Below are 21,015 nucleotides of genomic sequence, written 5' to 3' on the forward strand. Positions count from 1 at the left end.
TTTGCTCTGCGTCTGACGCCTTCAAACGCCACCACACATTTATTATTACGTGTCGGCATTGTCTTATGAGGAGCAAGTCATTTCTTAAATAAAGAAAAGATTCATACACCTTCTCCTACCACAGCAAGTTCCATTTTTACTTTTGATATTTGGCACCAGTTAATAAGAAAGTGATGACAGTTTTTTTCTTTGACTAATTGGATGGAAACGCTGCTTTATTCACATGTCTTTTATACGATATTCCAGTTTTGCGCATAATTTTAATTCACATCTTTGGATGGAAACATAGCTACATTCTATCTATCTATCTATCTATCTATCTATCTATCTATCTATCTATCTATCTATCTATCTATCTATCTATCTATCTATCTATCTATCTATCTATCTATCTATCTATCTATCTATCTATCTATCTATCTATCTATCTATTTTTCCATCTATCTATCTATCTATCTATCTATCTATCTATCTATCTATCTATCTATCTATCTATCTATCTATCTATCTATCTATCTATCTATCTATCTATCTATCTATCTATCTATCTATCTATCTATCTATCTATCTATCTATCTATCTATCTATCTATCTATCTATCTATCTATCTATCTATCCTTCCATCCATCCATCCATCCATCCATCCATCAAATGTTTTAAAATATTTATCCATCCATCCATCCATCCATCCATCCATCCATCCATCCATCCATCCATCCATCCATCCATCCATCCATCCATCCATCCATCCATCCATCCATCCATCCATCCATCCATCCATCCATCCATCCATCCATCCATCTCCTTTAAGCTTAAAGTTAAGTGTTTAACCCCTAAATTTAGTTTAAGTCCTATTAGAGACCTAATTCAAGACCAGCCTTAAATGTTAAGACTTTATTTTAGCTGTAGTAACTTATTAAAAATGTAGAAAACGCCTCAATCACACTTATTCTTGATCTTTAGTGACTAAACTGTTTTGTTATGTATATTTTGAGAAGCACAAGTAATAATTTTTCACAAATTACTGTCAAATCCTAATTTAAATTAAATATTGTGGACGATACGCATGTAGATTGTGAGATCTGAATGTGAGATCTTGATTTAATTCACATGATAATCTTGAATTAAGTTTAAATGCTTTGACTCATTTTAAGACCGAATACATAACGACAATTCTTATTGTCATTTATATAACAATTTTTATAATAATTCTTATTTATCAAATAAAACTAATCGGACTTTCTCCAGAAGAAAAAACATTATCAGATGTACTGTGAAAATTTCTTTGCTCTGTTAAACATTTGGGCAACATTTAAAAAAGAAACAAAAATTCAAAGGGGGCCTAATAATTCTCACATCAACTGTATATTTTATATGTATATATATATCTGTATATTGTATATACTGTATATTGTGTATGTATATGTATATATCAACTGTTTACAACTGTAAATAATGGTGAAAAGCCTTGGAGTAACGATTGATGACCAACTAAACTTCTCTGACCACATTTCTAGAACTGCTCGATCGTGCAGATTTGCACTCTATAACATCAGAAAGATCTGACCCTTCTTATCTGAACATGCAGCTCAACTCCTTGTTCAAGCTCTTGTTCTCTCCAAACTGGAATACTGCAACTCTCTACTAGCGGGGCTTCCAGCTAACTCTATCAAGCCTCTTCAGCTGATCCACAACGCAGCAGCACGAGTGGTCTTTAATGAACCTAAAAGAGCATGTCACTCCGCTGCTCATCCGTTTGCACTGGCTGCCAGTTGCTGCTCGCATTAAATTCAAAGCTTTGATGTTTGCCTACAAAGCGACTTCTAGCTTTGCTCCTTCTTATCTGCTCTCACTTCTGCAGATCTATGTGCCCTCCAGAAACTTGCGTTCTGTGAATGAACGTCGCCTCGTGGTTCCATCCCAAAGAGGGAAGAAATCACTTTCCTGAACTCTCGCGTTCAATCTGCCCAGTTGGTGGAATGAACTCTCTAACTGCATCAGAACGGCAGAGTCACTCGCTGTTTTCAAGAAACGACTAAAAACTCAACTATTTAGTCTCCACTTCACTTCCTAATCTGCAATTGCCTCTCTGGATATACCACTAACTGTACTAAAAAAAAAATACTAATACTTTCCTTCTTAGACTTTACAGACCTGAAACTTGCCTATAGCACTTATTCATTGTTGCTCTTATAGTTGTGTAAGTTGCTTCCTTGTCCTCATTTATAAATCACTTTGGATAAAAACGTCTGCTAAATGACTAAATGTAAATGTAAATATGAGCAGTAACACATTCATAGCAGTGCGATATGGCTGTCTATTGGCACTGGTGGGAGGTGTGCCTTGTTCTCAAGAGCACAGTCCAAGTGCCTTAGTTCCCCAGCAGTGGCGACATACAGCCATATCTCACCTCTACAAGTGTGATATTGTGTTTATACAACAGTTTGACTGCATAATTGTGTATATAAAAAAGACAATCAGACATGGAGAGTCTCAAACATCCTTTTGTATGAGGAACTACTACGAGAAAGTATCTACGAGGAACTATACGAGATATCACAATAATTAACCCCCCAAAAAAGCCAACGCAAAGCACACACTGGCAGAGAGGGATCGACTTAAGCAGGTCGCACACCAGAAGCGGCACTCGGCGCTGCGACACGGCGCGCACATGACAGTTTAAAGTATCACACACCAGACGCGCACATTCGAATGATATTTAACATGAAACTAATCAGATGGCTATCTGTGGCGCGGCTGAAAAATGAACTGCGTCCTGAGCCGTGGCCGGGCGCCGCTGACAGCCGCCAACTTTCGGCGCCGGTGTGTGTATCCTGATAGAAACCTTTGTTCAATATTTCTAAAATGCGTAGCGCTGAGTGGCGCTGCGCGGCGCGCCACCCAGCTACGCTTCTGGTGTGCGACCTGCTTCAGAATGTCACTTACCTGTTCTGAAAGAATTTGATCAGCTGTAATGTGATATTTACACTGAGTTTTTCTCCCTTAAGAACTTATTATGTGGTCTCTGTAGCCATTGTGTGGCGGAACGTCAACCGTCTTTGCTCTGCTCAATGACAGGCTAATGGCTGCTGACGTGCTGAAATTCTTAATTTTTTTAAAAATAGGCACTATCCCTATAAATTAACTGCATAGTTACAATCTAAACAACTACATTTTCACCTAAAAAGCCTCAAAAGTACATTATGTTGTCCGACATCTGCAATATTTGTCAAACTGTAGTGAGTTTATTGATCTGCTGTCACTCTATGTGGGCGGAGTAATACACAAGGGTGAAGAGGCTGCACGAGTGCTGTTATTGCAGAATATCACACGGCTATTAGCCAATCAGATTCGAGAACCAGACAGAACTGTTGTAGATAATTATTAGTATTATTATTTTTATTGCATTTTTATTTGCATAGAAAATTAAAGGTAAAATTATTGTGATGTTATTAGAGCAAGGACATCTTCATAATATTTCATAGTATATTTGTGTCCTGGAGAAACTCTTATTTCTTTTAGTTAGCCTTAAATATTTGTTGTTGTTGTTATTATTATTATTATTGTTATTATTATTATTATTATTATTATTAATAATAATAATAAAAAATAAATTAAATACAAAATTATTTTATTTTTATTTTATTAGCTTATATTGTTGTAATATATAATCATGCTCTTTGCTGAATAAATATTAATTATAGATAAATCATGCATAAATTAATAGTGTTTTATATTATATATCAATGATTCCAATCAAAGAAGCATTTGTGATCTGCTGCTATTTCTCATCTCATCCACACAAATACACACACACACACACACACAACCCAGTTCAGTCTCATCATCTCCGCAGCACACCCCGTGAAAGCGATATCCGTCTGATTGTAATGGGAATAATTACAGCATTTCTGATCATCACGGGGTCAGCGAGGGGAACTGGAGCGTGTCGGAGTGTTATTAGCTCATATTGTGAAGCGCAGACAGAAACGACAGGTCACGTTGGCTTTAAAAGCGATGTACAATCAGCTGTCGGTGTTCATCAGTCACCACAAGAGCTTCATTTCTCTCTGTGTCCGCTGAAGAGTCTGAATTACTCACATACTCTCTCCAGCTCTCAGGCTTTAGAGGAAGATCTCTGTCTGTGCTGCTGGATATTGAGCAGACACTTCCCACATACAGAAGAAGTAGAAGTCAACTGCAAAACTTTATTCTCTTTGATTTGGTCAAACTTTTATTAGATTTTTTATTATTATTCACTCATTTTCTTCCGCTTATATGGGTCCGGGTCGTGGGGGCAGCAGTCTTAGGAGAGAACCCCAGACTTCCCTCTCACACATTTAATACAACTACTCCAGACCACATTACACTCACTTACTTTATTAAAATCAGTTGAAACCACACAAATCTTCGTTTTTTTTTTTTTTTTTTTGGACAACTTAATTGTTTTATTTTCAATCCACTTTAATTTATAAAAACAATTAAGTTAACTTAATATACTTGTGTTGGGACAGCATGAAGAAATTGTCTGGAATTCTGCGTTTTTTACAGTGTACTGCTGCCGCTGCACAGATCTGCCTGTCAATCCTGCTCTCTTTCATGAACAAAACGCTAACATACTTTGTATCCTTCCACCTGGGGTAAGGACTTTCCTCCAACCTGGAGATGGCAAGCCACCATTTTTCTGGAGTAGCACCATGGGCTCAGATTTGGAGATACTGATTCTCATCCCTGCCATGTCACACTTGGCCAATAATATCCAGCTGCAGACCCACACACCTAGGCAGGGGCGAACCATGTATGGTTATGACGGATGTCAGTGTTATTGATGTCTTCTCTGAGCTTGTCATCGATATATTTTTATAGGTATTGTTAATAAATAGCGTACACAACAGACAGTAGTGTATACGGTTTCACAAATATGGCGATCGCGACAGGCGAATGGGGAATGTTGTATGTGTTGGCCATTCAGTATCATAGACTGATAAACGTTTTCATAGATCAGTCATCATAGATGATCAGTCATTGTTTATCTGATAGAAGCAATATAGCAGATATGTTTGCTGGCTTTGCTGAAACATTTTTCAGAGATATGTAAACGATCTAAATTTTATTTTAATTTAAGTTTAGGTTTAATTTATATAATGGATTCGTTTTAATGAAATAAATAATAGCAAGTTAATATGTATAAGCTATAATACGACTTTATATGCAATAATCTTTTGGCATTTAATAAATATATAACACTATATTAATATTTTACTCCAGCGATTAAATAGTATTTATTTGCTTAATTTTTTTCCAATACTTTATAATATATATATATATATATATATATATATATATATATATATATATATATATATATATATATGAGCAATATCACACGAAAAGCAGTGCGATATGGCAGTATATCGGCTCTGGTGGGAGGCGTGCGTTGCTTAGTGCCCCCACCAGTGCCGATTTACAGCCATATCGCACTGCTACGAGTGTGATATTGCGTTTATACAACAGTTTGACGGCATAATTGTGTATATAAAAACAAAATCAAACAAGTCGAGTTTCAAAAACCCTTTTGTATGAGGAACTACTTTCTTCCTCAGTGGATTCAAATCATAAGCTGACAGTTAAACAGTTGAGCAAGCATCTTTTAAACTTTAGATCTGTAGTGTCTGCTTTTTGCTGGCTGTATGTGGGCGGAGTAATACACAAAGGGTAAAGAGGCTGTAGGAGTTCTGATAATGCAGAATATCGCATGGCTATCAGCCAATCAGAATTGAGAACCAGACAGAACTGTTGTATAAAAAAAAAAATATATATATATATATATATATATATATATATATATATATATATATATATATATATATATATATATATATTATTATTATTATTTTTTTTTTAGATTATTCTCACTGTAATCTTGGAATTAATCTAGATTAAAATGGCTTATTTGAATTCTGGCGAAGGCATTCACAATATGTGTGCTACCCAAATGACTTAAAGTAAGTCTTTAAGAACAGTTTCTCAAGCACTTGTTTCCAAAATGCATCTCTGCATATGTTCTACTATGATAATTGGTGATTAAAATAAATGATGTTCAGTAAGATGTGCTTGTGTTTACTAACTGTTTATTAACTGTTTATTTAGTTAAACATGAATATTGAACTGCAGGCCTACATGAGCTCCAACACCTATTTTTAATCACATTAATCCGACTGAAGTCATAACTGAACTAAACAGAAATGGAATTAAGACATGTGGAGTATGCAGATATTAGTGGCATTATTCAAATAAACACTGCGATCTTGAAATGCGGAAGTTTTTTTCTTTGCATTTGTCGTGCGTTATTAAATTCCAAAACACTCTCACCAGTCCTTACTCCTTGTTTGCGTCTAATACCCCAGTTTGTCACGGGGACATGCATGAAATGTACATGAGTGAATGTGAAACTGCCGAACTGCTGTTAAAGCCACCCAAAATTGCAGGAAACTCTTACATGAAAGCACTTTACGTAAACACCTTAATTATATTACTGTCTATTAAGGCAAAAGACTAGATTACAGATGTCCATTTAAGCGTATTCAGTAGTGTCTTCGAACTAAGTGAAAGATCCAGAAGGGCATCCTGCTGATTTGATTTAGAAGGGCACTTTTTTTTGTCAGACGGCTCACTGGTCAGTTATACATCCACGCTAAAATATCAATGTGAAAGTCATCATAGCTTGTGTAAAACAAACCCAGCTCCCAACCCAACTTTGAGAATAGATTAACGGCAATATTTTTTTTTATCGTGCATTAAGAGTTTCGCGTTAATATTGGCCCACCACTAATATATATAAGGTATATATTACTAACAGTTGCTACAAAGTAGTTTATCAGTTTTTAACTATATTAATTTTAAATTATAAATTTTAGTAATTAATTTTAATGCCACACATTATTGTTTGTTTTTTATATTTTACTACAAAACGATTTTAACAAAGTATGACAACAATAAGATCCTGAATTAGTTTATTTCACTTAGTCCTACAATTAGACGGTCTATTATGTTTTCTTTGTGTATGTGGAATAAAGTCATAATTGTTTTAACAAATTATTTTTATTTACACAATTTGATTTCCAAAACTGCACAGATGTTAAAATGATCATTACCATATAATAATAAAATAATGACTGAAATGGGAAACGCTTAAAGGTTTTAACATCCTAATGAATGGCAATCGGCGACACGGTGGCGCAGTGGGTAGCACGATTGCCTCACAGCAAGAAGGTCGCTGGTTCCAGCCTCGGCTGGGTCAGTTGGCATTTCTGTGTGGAGTTTGCATGTTATCCCTGTGTTTGTGCGGGTTTCCTTTGGTTTCCCACACAAGTCCAAAGACATGTATATCTCCACTCTGCAGCAAACCATCCCAGTGCATGCTGAAGGTTCATACTAGATGCAGCCAACAGGTTCCACCTAGGAATTCATTCATTCGTTCATTCATTCGTTCATTCATTCGTTTGTTCATTCGTTCATTCATTCATTCATTCGTTTTCCTTTAACTTAGTCAAAGGAAATACAGTGCATCCAGAAAGTATTGACAGCTCTTCACTTGTTTAAATTTTTTTTTTAATTTTACAGCCAGGGCTTAATTTGTGCCGGACTCAGCCTAATCCCCGCCCGGATCCAGCACCTGATTTTACCGATCCCCCTCCTCAACTGCCCTGAACCGCTGTTCACTTTCTTCGCGACTCCCAAACCCTCTTTACTTTTTTCCGTGACCCCCCTGCCTCTTCCCCGCTTTTTACTTTCGTCCACGACACCTACACCCCCCCCCCCCCATCCAACCACCCCTTCCCTTTTGACTATTGTGTGTGACATGCCGGATCCGTTACCCCGATCTGTTCCGGGACCTCACAACTCACAAATTAAGCACTTATTACAGCCTTATTCCAAAAATGAATTACATTTATTTTTTTTCCTCAACATTCTACACACAATACCCCATAATGACAATGTGAAAAAAAGATTTCTTGAAATTGTTGCAAATTTATTAAAAATAAAAACCTGACAACTTACATGTACAGAAGTCTTCACAGCCTTTGCCGTGAAGCTCTAAACTGAGCTCAGGTACATTCTGTTTCCACTGATCATTCTCAAGATAGTTAGCAGCTTTAATAGTGTACAACAGACATCATACAACTGTATGTCCTTGTAAATCACCGAAACTACTACTACACACACACACACCGCAGGAATGTTTGGCTGTGTTTCAGTCGTCCTGCAGCATTTATTCTGAGATGAGTTTGAATGTGAGACTGTGCTTTTATTTATTGAGGAGGATTTAATCTGCTTTGATATCAGCCTCAGAGGGTCTGCTGTCACTGCACTGTTCTGCTGAAGGACACCATCAAAACACACTGACCTTAGCTTTACAGTCATCTGTTTAGGATGTTTTTAGTCGATGTGTATGGTAGCAACTGCACTGCACATTTCATTATTGATTGAACTTGATTCAGTCTTGATGAAATCTGATTGAGATGAGATAGGATGGATGACATTTATTTGTGTGTATGGAATTTGACCTCAAAGTGCATTTAAACCACTTTATTGGCTGATTAAGAGTTCACGTTAAATGCAAGGCAGTAATGTTTGAAATATTATTGCTATTTAAACTGTTAAAATGGTAAAATTCCTGTGATAAAACACAGACTTTCAGCATGCACCAAGTATTCTGAGATTTATTTTATTTAGTTTATTTAGTTTTATTTTATTTTATTTATTTATTTATTTATTTATTTTTATTTAATTAATTAATTTGCTATATTACCCAGAATTCTTTGATCAATTTGAAAGCTTATAAATAGTTTTACAATAACTTTAGATTACATAAATAATGTGCCTTTGCTGGATAAATATATATTTTATATAAATTCTAAATAAATATATTATATTACATTTACTATATTACATTATATAATTTTATGTTATATTATATTTTATTTTATTTATTGTATTTTATTTTGTTTTATTATATATATATATATATATATATATATATATATATATATATATATATATATATATATATATATATATATATATATATATATATATATATATATATATATATATTACATTCATAGCAGTGCGATTTATATATCGACACTGGTGTATATCGACACTGGTGGGTGATGTGTGTTGCCTCGAGGCCACAGGCCGAGTGCATTGGTACCCCAGCAGTGCTGATATACAGCCATATGCCTCTGCCACTAGTGTGATACTGCATTTATACAACAGTTCGATGGCATTATCGTGTATATAAAATAGAAAATCAAACGTGGAGAGTCTAAAAACCCTTTTTTTATGAGGAACTACTTCATTTCATCATTCATTCACATCTGCAGCTGACATCAAAACAGCAGAAACAGTTGCTACTTCACTAACGTCACTTTAGAGCTGGTGTTTGAATGATTCTCTTGCGTAATGTCTAAAGTGATGACAAAACAGCTGATTTTGCTCATATTTTAGGATTATAAGGCTGAACGGCATGAAATGCCATCAGTCTACAGAGATTTCCCAGTATTTCTCTGTTGCAATCAGGAGATCACAATAAATAACCCAGAAAAAAAGCCAAAGCAAAGCAAACACTACCAGATTACTATGGTATAGATAAAGCATTGCAACATACAAAAGACGGAGATCGACTTAGAATATTACTTGCCTGGTTTATAACGTTTTGTTCAGCTGTAGAAAAAGTTTTTCTCCCCTAATGACTTATTGTCATGTCGCCATCTTGTTGATCAACCGTCTTTGCTCTACTCAATGACAGACTGATCGATGCTGATGCACTGTCCTTATAAATAAACTGCAGTTGCAATCTAAACAACTACATTTTCACCTAAAAGCCTCAAAAGTACATAATGTTGTCCAACCGCTGCAATATTTGTCAAACTGTAGTGAGTTTATTGATCTGCTGTCACTCTATGTGGGCGGAGTAATACACAAGGGTGAAGAGGCTGCACGAGTGCTGTTATTGCAGATTATCACACGGCCATCAACCAATCAGATTCGAGAGCCAGACAGAACTGTTGTATGAACATAGAAATTCAATTTTATACATTTTTTATAAGAAACATTAAATATTAGTTTCCCAGAGATGGGTTGCGGCTGGAAGGGCATCCGCTGCGTAAAAACTTGCTGGATAAGTTGGCGGTTCATTCCGCTGTGGCGACCCCGGATTAATAAAGAGACTAAGCTGACAAGAAAATGAATGAACGAATGAATGAAAATATTACAGAATGAATTAATTTATTTAAAATGTATGTTTAAAATAAAAACTGTTTACTTTATTTTTTATTTACAAATTATTACGTTTTAAAAAAACTGCAACTGCTAATTTACCTTAATTAATTTTCTTTGTATACACTGTGCAGGTCTGCATTACTGATTGATCTGTGTGTTTAACCTTGTTGTCCATCAGAATGCTTCATTCATTCTTACTGGACTTGTGTGTATAATTGAGGATGGTCGATGACCCTTTCTGATGCGTGCGTATGATGCACTGACATCATCATCATCTGTCCTCACTCAAGCACGTCACACGGTTTGATTTCTTTCTCTGCGTGTGCGTCATCTGCAGTGTGTGTGTGTGTGTTTGTGTGTGTGTGTGTGTTTGGAAGAAATCGATCATCAAAATGAAGCGGCAGATATTGATCATCTGATGTTTGAATGAAAGAGCCATCAGCAGATCTCACAGTAAACTTTTCACACTGCTTTCAGAGACTCAGACGACTCTTAAATATCTCTGATTGTTGTGTTTGTCTGCTCGGCTTGATAACTGAAAGGTTTGGATTGAGTTGTGTGAGAGAAGAGGATTTAGCTGTTTTACTGGGATACTGTGATTGTTAAAGATCCTGATGTTTGAGGAAGTTATTAATAACTCAGGATGCACCAGATTTTTTGCCTCTGAAAATGATAGGCCAGAACCTTATTAGGTCCAACTGCTTGTTAATGCAAATTTCTAATCAGCCAATCACATTGCAGCAACTCAATGCATTTAAGCATGTAGACATGGTCAAAATGATCTGCTGCAGCTCAAGCATCAGAATGGGGAAGAAAGGGGATTTAAGGGACTTTGAACGTGGCATGGTTTTTGGTGCCAGACGGCTGGTCTGAGTATTACAGAAACTGCTGATCTACTGGGATTTTCACGCACAACCAACTCTAGGGTAAACAGCGAATGGTCTAAAAAAGAGAAAATATCCAGTGAGCGGCAGTTCTGTGTGCACAAATGCCTTGTTGATGCCAGAGGTCAGAGAATGGCCAGACTGGTTCCAGCAGATAGAAAGGCTACAGTAACTCAAATAAGCTGAGGTCTGCAGAAGAGCATCTCTGAACACACAACACGTCCAACCTTGAGGCAGATGGGCTACAGCAGCAGAAGACCACACCGGGTGCCACTCCTGTTAGCTAAGAACAGGAAACTGAGGCTACAATTCACTCAGGCTCACCAAAATTGGACAACAGATCACTGGAAAAACGTTGCCTGGTCTAATGAGTCGATTTCTGCAGCGACATTCGGATCATGGATGTGCAGCTGACAAATCTGCAGCAACTGTGTGATGCTATCATATCAATATGGAGCAAAATCTCTGAGGAATATTTCCAGTATCTTGTTGAATCTATGCCATGAAGTATTAAGGCAGTTCTAATGGCAAAAGAGGGTCCAAGTAAGGTGTACTTAATAAAGTGGCCGGTGAGTGTAGATCAACATTACGCTAAACTTTGCATCGCTCATTGTCTAAATCTTTTTTTCATTTATCTAGAACCAGCCGATTTCTAAAATCCTGATATGAAAAATATATTAAAAGTTAATCCTCCACATGGTAGCCAATAAACATCCAGCAGACATTTCTTTGAACGAAACGTCTCACGTCTGCTATTTACTCACATGCGCTGCAGATGTTTTTACCTCTCCTCCATGTGTACTTCATACTGTACAGTTTAACCGGTCAAATACTACAGCCCACCCACTTCTGTTAACTTTAAAGAGCAAATCTAAACTAGCATTTCAGAATCTCCCTCATGTCTGTCCAAACCTCAACCACTTTCTTTTTTCTCTCAAGCACCAAAGCAAAAAGAATAAAAAGCACCATTAATCTCCATAAAAGTTGTTCGGGGCACATGTGCGTTGAACTTTCAGCCTTATGCTCATCATTTGAGAGCTTTTTGTGAGGAATAGACTGAAAACCTCAACATGTTCACCATTCTTTTTGGTCTTTTATTTGAATGTTCTGCATAGTTATTATTATGCAAGTCGATATTGTGATTGTATTTGTTTAACAATTCCAAACGACGTCATTCTTACATAATGCTATTTATTTTGAATATCATCATTAATATTTGACATATCATTTCCAATTAAAAAATGCTCATGTTTGGATGTGCTTAATTATTTAGCTGGTTTACTTTTACATTTTTACAGAAATGTGTATGCTACATCTACATGTAGTTTACATGCAATACTACAGATGCTGCCAAATTTAGGTGGAACTTTTACACCAGGGCAGCAGGAGAGTAAAAACAAGAGAGATTAACTGCAAAGTAATTCACTGTTTAAATAAGTTATTATAGAATTTCTTATTTCATTTATCATTTTGGTTTGACATATTAAAATATTTCTGTGTAGACCGTGTAATCCGTATATACATTTTTGTAGTTTTTTTTTAATTGGTTACCAAAGAAACATTTCAAATCGTCAGAGTTGTAATAACTATATTCATTATATTTAAGTTTCCATGTAATATTCATGTTTAATTGCAGCTTTATTATTTATTTATTTTAAATAAATACAATTAGTATGAAATTATTGCATTAATTAAAATATTTTATTGTGTTTTATTGCACTTTTTATTGTTTTTTAATTGTTTTAAGCACTCTTAATATTAGATGTGCTTAAACTGTTAAAAAACTTTTAGGTTCAAACGTTCATAAAGCGTTCTTTAAGTAACATATTTCAGATTCGAAAAAATGTTGAAGCGCCCTCTAGTGGATTTGTCATTTAAAAACGTGCAACAAAACACACCTTAAGTAACACATTTCAAATTGGAAAAAATGTAGAAGCGCCCTCTAGGGGGTTTGTCATCTGAAACAGACAACAAAACACACCCTAAGTAACACATTTAAAAAAAAATTTTTTTGAAGTGCCCTCTAGTGGATTTTTCATTTGAAACGTACAACAAAATTTACCCTAAGTAACATGTTTTAGATTTTAAAAAATGTGCAAGCGCCCTCTAGTGGATTTGTCATCCCAAACGTACAACAAAATGTACCCTAAGTAACATTTTGCAGATTTGCAAAAATGTAGAAAGGCGCCCTCTTGTGGATTTGTCATCTGAAACGTACAACATACCCTAAGTTATGTTTCATATAAAAAAAATGTACAAGCGCCCTCTAGTGCTTTTGTCATCTCAAACGTACAACAAAATGTACCCTAAGTAACATATTACAGATTCAAAAAATGTAGAAGCGTCCTCTAGTGGATTTGTCATCTAAAACGTACAACAAAACATACATAACACATTCCAGATTTGCAAAAATGTAAACAGCGCCCTCTGCTGGACTTGTCAGTTAAAATGTTTCAAATTCACAAAATTTAGACAGCGCCCTCTAGTGGATTTGTCATCTAAAACGTACAACAAAATGCTCCCTTTGTAACATATTTCAAATTCAAAAAACTGTACACAGCGCCCTCTACCTGATTTGTCATCTGAAATGTACAACAAAACACACCCCTAGGTAACATATTTCAGATTAAAAAAAATGTATAAGCACCCTCTAGTGGGTTTGTCATCTGAAACGTACAACACAACAAAACACACCCTAAGTAACATATTACAGATTCGCTAAAATGTAGAAGCATCCTCTAGTGGATTTGTCATATGAAATGCACAACAAAACGCACCCTTAGTAACATGTTTCAGATTTAAAAAATATAGACAGCACCCTCTACTGGATTTGTCATCTAAAACGTAAAACAAAACACACCCTAAGTAATGTATTTCAGATTCGCAAAAATGTAGAAGCTTCCTCTAGTGGATTTGTGATCTGAAATGTACAACAAAAAACACCCTAAGTAACGTATTTTAGATTTTTTTTTTTATTTAGACATCGCCCCCCTGGTGGACTTTTTATATGAAACGTGCATCGAATCGCATCTTGAGCACCCGTCTTTTACATTTTACAAAAATGTAAGAATGTATGTATGTAATTCCAATTGCCGCAGACTGCAAGTTTAATGGAAGAGGGCTCATAATTTGTGAATTAACATTAGTGCTTTTCATGCAATGTGAATCTCCTTGCACCATGGTGTCAGTCTTTTCCTTCTGTAAAACACCACTGGTCAGTTTTTGTGTATATATATATGTGTGTGTGTGTGTGTGTGAGTGTGTTTGGCTGAAGTGCACACTCATATTGATCATAGATAGTGTGTTATTTACTGCGTGTGCCGCTACAGAGAGTTAGCCAGTTCTCCAATCTCATTAGCCAGAGCTGCCATCTATGGATTTACAGCCTCTGCTCGTTCCCCTGGACCTGTGAAGGGGGAAATGTAATGCTGTGTGCCATAAACACTGCTGTTGTGTTTTATGATTGGATTCATTGTGTAACTCATTGCGTAACTCATTGATCATTGCTTTATATACAGGAATCAGTGAACATTTTAAAAGCATTTCTGTTGGAGTTTTGTTTTTTTAAGGTGGGGTGTTTAATATTACATTTTTATAGAAACCTTCCAAAACATGAACATACACCAGAATACATTTTATTTATTACAGATTTTGGCTGATATGATGATTTAAATGCTTTGAGTTAAATATGCTTACTTAGGGTTTGCCTACAGTTGTGCATATTCTTCCATCAAGTTTGTTTTGCGTGGAAAGCAAGTGACAAGCCAATGCAAAAGTAACTGAAACTGCACTTCATCAACTGGCCATTGGTTACCGGCTCCGATACAGAACACATTTCCATGGACTCCAATGTTAAAATGGCCAACTTTACAGCATAAAAAAGTGGTTACAGCCTTTGTTTACAGCATATTTGGACAACTTAATTTTAATTTATTTAATTTTTGTTTGTTTAATATTTGCTTATTATTTTTTACATTTTTGTATTCATTTTATTTTAATTCACTTTTTATTTATTCTCTATTTTATTTTGCTATATAGATTTTTTTATTCATTTTATTTTTTATTATTTTATTTGTATTTATTTTAATCTATTTAATGTTTATTTATTTAAATTTAGATAAAATTAATTTGTTTCATTTTAATTAGTTTATTTTTTTTTTTATTATTTAATTTAATTTATATTTTATTGCATTAATTTTATTTGAATTCATTTTATTTGAATGCATTTCATGTTATTCTATTATTAATTATTTTATTGTAATTCATTTAATCTGTGTTTACTTAGTTTTAGATTATTAATTTTTTTATTTTTTTATTTATTGACCATTTTATTCATTTTATTTTAATTCACATTTTTATGTTCTATTTATTATATATTATTATTATTTATTTTGTTGTATAGTTTTAAAATTCATTCATTTTAACTGTTTTTGTAAATATTTTATTTTATTTAATCTATTTAATCAAGTTAAATTATTTTACTTTTAATTATTTTATTTTCAGATGTTAATTTTTATTTATTTTATTCTGTTTAATGTTTGTTTGTTTTATTTTTATTTATTTATATTATATTTATCATTATTTTTAATCATTTTATTTAAATTAATATAATTTTAATTTTATTTTATTTAATTTTTAATCATTTAATTTTAGTCGATTGTAATTTATTTTATTTTATTTTATTAAATTTTTGTTTAATTAATCTTTGTTTATTTTAAATAAAATTTTATTTAATAATTTTTTTATTTTTAATTGTTTTATTTTTTTATTTTAGTGTACATATAGTCTTTTTAAATTATTTTATTTTTCAATTTTATTTAATTTTAATTGTTTGATTAATTTATAATTTTTTATTTTATTTATTTATTTATCCCTTTTGTAATTTTAGGTTGTCACAACGTAATGAACCGCCAACTTATCTAGCGCATGTTTTACACAGCTGATGCTCTTCCAGATGCAACCCATCACTGGGAAACACCCATACACTCTCAATCACACTTATACACTACGGACAATTTAGACTACACAATTCACCTATCGTGCATGTGTTTGGACTGTAGGGAAACCAGAGCACCCGGAGAAACCCACGCCAACATGGGGAGAACATGCAAACTCCACACAGAAATGCCAACTTGCCCAGCCGTGGCTTGAACCAGCAACCTTCTTGCTGTGAGGCCACAGCACTACCCACTACACCAGTACACAGTCATTTACATTTTTTATTACATATTTGATTCATTTTACTTTAAATTAAATAAATTAATTATTTGTTTTTTTGCTCTTTAGTTTTTAACCCAGACCGCATTCTGCTCTCCATATGGATGGTGTTTTCCTGCAGGATAGATCTGAAAGTTTTACACATGCTGTGTGGTGTGAGATTAAAGAGACACAGTCATATTTCCAGCATCTTTTCCTCTGAACGTCAGTCAGTCAGAGTCCTCCTGGTGTATTTCTGCAGTTTCTGCTTCTCAGTGTGTGATAAATAATGCCTCAGACCTCCAGTGACTAATTCAGTTGCCATCTGTGTGTGTTGTTTATCAGCTCGACCCTAATACCATAGGCGTTATTATTAAAAATCCACTTTTGCTCCAAACTAAATGCTCTTTAATAAAGAATTGAGCTACTGGGCCGACCAAATTTATGAGCTTGCATCTTAATGAGCCCCGAATATGTAAATATGACAGTGTGTGTTTGTGTTTTATTTGAGCACATTTGAAGAGACTCTTGTGTGTAATATGAACACCACAAGGCTTACAGTGTGATTTAAATGATTTGTGGTTGAATAAAATCAACAGGTCAAGTCATTTTAGATTTCTTTTATTGCTTTCTTTGCTTTATGATCTGCATTAATGTCACTGGTGGTCTGGCTGTGCAAGGGATGATGGGAACTGTAGTGTAAACATACAAACCTGTCACTGCTTTAGTTTAGTGAAAATCTTTAGAAAGAGTGTAAAAATTACAGATTAGAACAGGCACAGATTTCATCAAGAATTGGGTATTTCATTTTTAAAGAAATGTAGTAGCCTTACCCCTGCAATATTTGGTTTAACAGAGATACAATTTTCTAATTAACTTTAATCCTTCTATTTGGGTAATTTGGCACTCTGCTTTTGATTGTGGTTTGTTTGATTATTTTTTCATTGTTTTTCATTCATAAATCTCTGCTATTATTTTATTTTATTTATTTATTTTTAATTATTTATCATTTTTTAATTAAATTTTTATTTTACTTTACCTTTCATATATATCTGGTATTTTAAAAATTTTATTTTATTGTATTTTTTTATTTTCTATTTAAATGCCTTTTATTAATATTTTTAATTATTTAAATAAATTTTTACTAAAGTTATTTTAAATTGTATTTTACCTTTTATATATATATATATTTTTTTTTTTCTTTGTATTTTTAATTTACTTTTTTTTATTTAATTTATATTTATTTTTGTACATCAGTAAAAAATATATTTTAGAATTTAATATCATTTATCAAATTTATATATATATATATATATATATATATATATATATATATATATATATATATATATATATGTATATATATATATATATGTGTGTGTGTGTGTGTGTGTGTGTGTGTGTGTGTGTGTGTGTGTGTGTAAATAATTTATATGAAAATAATTTAATTCATATTAATTTTATTCAGTTTTATATGTTAAAAAAAATAATTATTTATAATTGATTTATTTAATTTATTCATTTACTATTCATGTAAATTTCAATTTATACAATTTTGCTATTTTATATATAAAAAATATATTTCATTAATTAAAAAAATAATAATAATTTAATTTATTTTAATATATTTTTGGTGTCATAAAGTCGTGGCTGAACAAGATTAAACTTGCCAGAAGTGACCGTGTGCAAAGCCAGTTTGTGTGCCTTCATCTCACAAATATGATTCTTCTGACACTCTTAGTTGGAAGGACGAATGTACAAGATGTAAATAAATGAGGTTTTCCACTGAATAAACGGAGGCAGGACTTTCCCAGAAGGCCACTTGTCCTCTGAACACTCTTAAGTTCAGCCATTTATCATGTTAAGAGGCTTTTTGTCTCTGTCGTTTGCATAATGTGAGTCTCTTTACTCCGCAAACACTTGAGGACAACCGGGAAAACAGAGAGCTTTCTTTTATGAAAACAGTTTTGCGCCCCACAATGCCTTTTCTACTCTTAAATGAAGCTCTTATCATTTACTCACGCTCTGTTATTGTTTATTATGGTCTGTGTTGTCATGTCTTGAATGTGGATTTTGATTTAATGTTTGATTTAATTGAAAAAGAATTTCGCTTAAAGGGGCTAATAATTTTGTCCTTAAAATGGTTTTTAAAAAATTAAAAACTGCTTTTATTCTAGCCGAAATAAAACAAATAAGACTTTCCCCAAAAGAAAAAATATTATAGGAAATACTGTGAAAATGTCCTTGCTCTGTTAAACATCATTTGGGAAATATTTGAAAAAGAAATATCCCAGGAGGGCGAATAAGTCTGACATCAGCTGTTTCACCTTGTTTCCTCCAGTCAACTCTTCACTGACTGTCCTGTCCTCTCGCCTGGGTTTCAGGTATATTCGAGCGGAACAGAAGCTGAACGCCAGCATCTCCAGCAATGGCTGCAGGGATCAGTCGGAGCAGACGGTGGTGTTTCTGGAGCATGTGGTGGTCCGAGTCCTGATCGTTCACCCGCGTAGAGGAGACCTGGAGATCAACCTGATCTCACCGTCAGGGACGCGCTCACAACTGCTGGCTCAGAGGTAGGAAAAATGCAAAACAAAGATGATAAACTGACAAAATGAGAGAACATAGATGATAAAAATCTGATTTTTGTGAATAAATTGACTGATTTTGGCGGTTTTAAAGTTGATAAATCCTGCATTATTTCTCTTGAAGGCAAACTCTCCAAGATTTGACAAAAAATTAGCATGTTTTTGTGACTTTCCTATGTCCTCTTGAAGTGGCTTGCGATGCGCCTTCATCATTTGCAATGCATTACATTGTTTTCCAGCTGCAGCCTAAAGTGATGTATACAAACTATATGGTATATTATGACCAGGGATACAATCAGTCAGTGCAGTCGTCCTCCATAGTGAAAAAGCAGCATTTTGTGTCTGCTGGTTTGTTTACTTAAGGGAGTTCCATTGGCATTTTTACGCATGTTAATTCTGACCAATCAAAAAGCAGTTTAGGAAATGCGTTCAATAACATCTGGCCAATGAGTGATGTGGATTTTGTCACATGACTGCATTCTGGTTCTTTTCAACTGGTTCGGACCAAATCAATCAGTGTGGTGTGAAAAGGACCCAAAAACGGCAGAAAAAGGCTACAATGTATCATTTGTTGCCCTTGGTCCAGACAAAATGAACCGAACTACAGATGTGAAAGCAGTAGCTCCGCCCTCTTTTGAAAAGAGCTCAATCTCATTTGAATTTAAAGTGACAGCCACCAAAACACCACAATTAGGATCAAAGCCTAAAACGATCAGTTTCAGAGAGTTATAAAACATTATTTGTGTGTTATTTTGAGCTGAAACTTCACAAACACACTCTAGGGACATCAGAGACTTATTGCACATCTTAAAAACAGAGACCTTCAAAAGCAGTTTTTCCAAGATCTCACAAAAATTAATAATTTTTTGACTAAAATGACTTTTTTTGATTTTGTGGCGAGTTTTCAAAATTAGATGGAAAAATATTCAGATTTTTGTAAGTAATTTTGTGTTTGTAATTTTCAAATAGTTCAAACTTTGCATAATTTATTTTAAACGGAGTCACTTTACGATTTCATGAACAAAATTCAGATTTTTGTGACTTAATTGACTGATTTTGGCGAGTTTAAATTATATAAATTCTGCATCATTCCCCTTAAAGGCAATCCCTCCAATACTTGCCCAAAGAGATTTATTTTTGTGACTGACATTACAGATTTTTTGTTTTGAAATTTTTCTTTTTTATCATCATTTTTTGAGAGGGGAATCTGCTGTTATGATGACACACAGGCATTTGTAGCTGTGCCCTTTTTTGAAAAGAGCTCAATTTCATTTAAATTTAAAGTGACAGTCACCAAAACGCTACAATTAGGATCAAAGAAAAAAAAAAAAAAAAAAAACTTACTAACACTTCCCTTCTTAGACTTTACTGACCTGAAACTTGCCTTTAGTACTTATTCATTGTTGCTCTTAGTTGTGTAAATTGCTTCCTTGTCCTCATTTGTAAGTCGCTTTGGATAAAAGCGTCTGCTAAATAAAAATTAAAAAAAATTTAAAAAAAAGCCTAAAAGGGTCAGTTTCAGAGAGTTTTAAAACATTATTATTGTGATATTTTGAGCTGAAACTTCACACATGCTCTAGGGACATCAGAGACTTATTTTACATCTTATCCCTTACAAAATAGGTCCCTTTTAATGACTCCCCCCCCCCTTTTTTGGTTTCTTTTTGCAAGATTTCACAAAAAAAATAATTAGTGACTAAAATTACTGATTTTGTGGCGAGTTTTCAAAATTAGATGGAAAAATAATCCGATTTTTGTGAGTAATTTTGTGTTTGTAATTTTCAAATAGTTCAAACTTTGCATAATTTATTTTAAACGGAGTCACTTTACGATTTCATGAACAACATTAAGATTTTTGTGACTTAAATGACTGATTTTGGTGAGTTTAAATTATATAAATGCTGCATCATTTCCCTTAAAGGCAATCCCTCCAATACAAAAATATTTATTTTTGCGACTGAAAATACAGATTTTGTGTTTTGAAATTTTTCATTTTTATCATCATTTTTTGAGAGGGGAATCTGCTGCTATGATGACACACAGGCATTTGTAGCTCCGCCCTC

The 21,015-nt window shown here is 33.9% G+C and overlaps 1 protein-coding gene across 50 annotated transcripts in view; it reads left to right on the plus strand.

Annotated features, from left to right (window-relative positions):
* The window catches only part of pcsk6 (proprotein convertase subtilisin/kexin type 6), an 884,625-nt gene that overhangs the window by 96,496 nt on the left and 767,114 nt on the right, over positions 1–21,015 (plus strand). For 46 of the 50 annotated variants that reach the window (XR_015495090.1, XR_015495092.1, XR_015495104.1 and 43 more), the window contains exon 12: positions 18,752–18,940. Coding sequence is in view for 3 of the 50 variants with exons in the window: in XM_087260238.1 (XP_087116364.1) it covers positions 18,752–18,940 (189 nt within the window). In the remaining 47 variants the exon portion in view is untranslated. Of the gene's footprint in view, positions 1–18,661; positions 19,571–21,015 lie in introns of all 50 variants that reach the window. The other 4 variants (XR_015495133.1, XR_015495135.1, XR_015495136.1 and 1 more) reach the window with 3 other exon arrangements.

Source organism: Danio rerio, chromosome 7 (assembly GCF_052040795.2).
Source record: "Danio rerio strain M-AB ecotype USA chromosome 7, GRCz13ab, whole genome shotgun sequence".
Taxonomy (NCBI): Eukaryota; Metazoa; Chordata; class Actinopteri; order Cypriniformes; family Danionidae; genus Danio; species Danio rerio.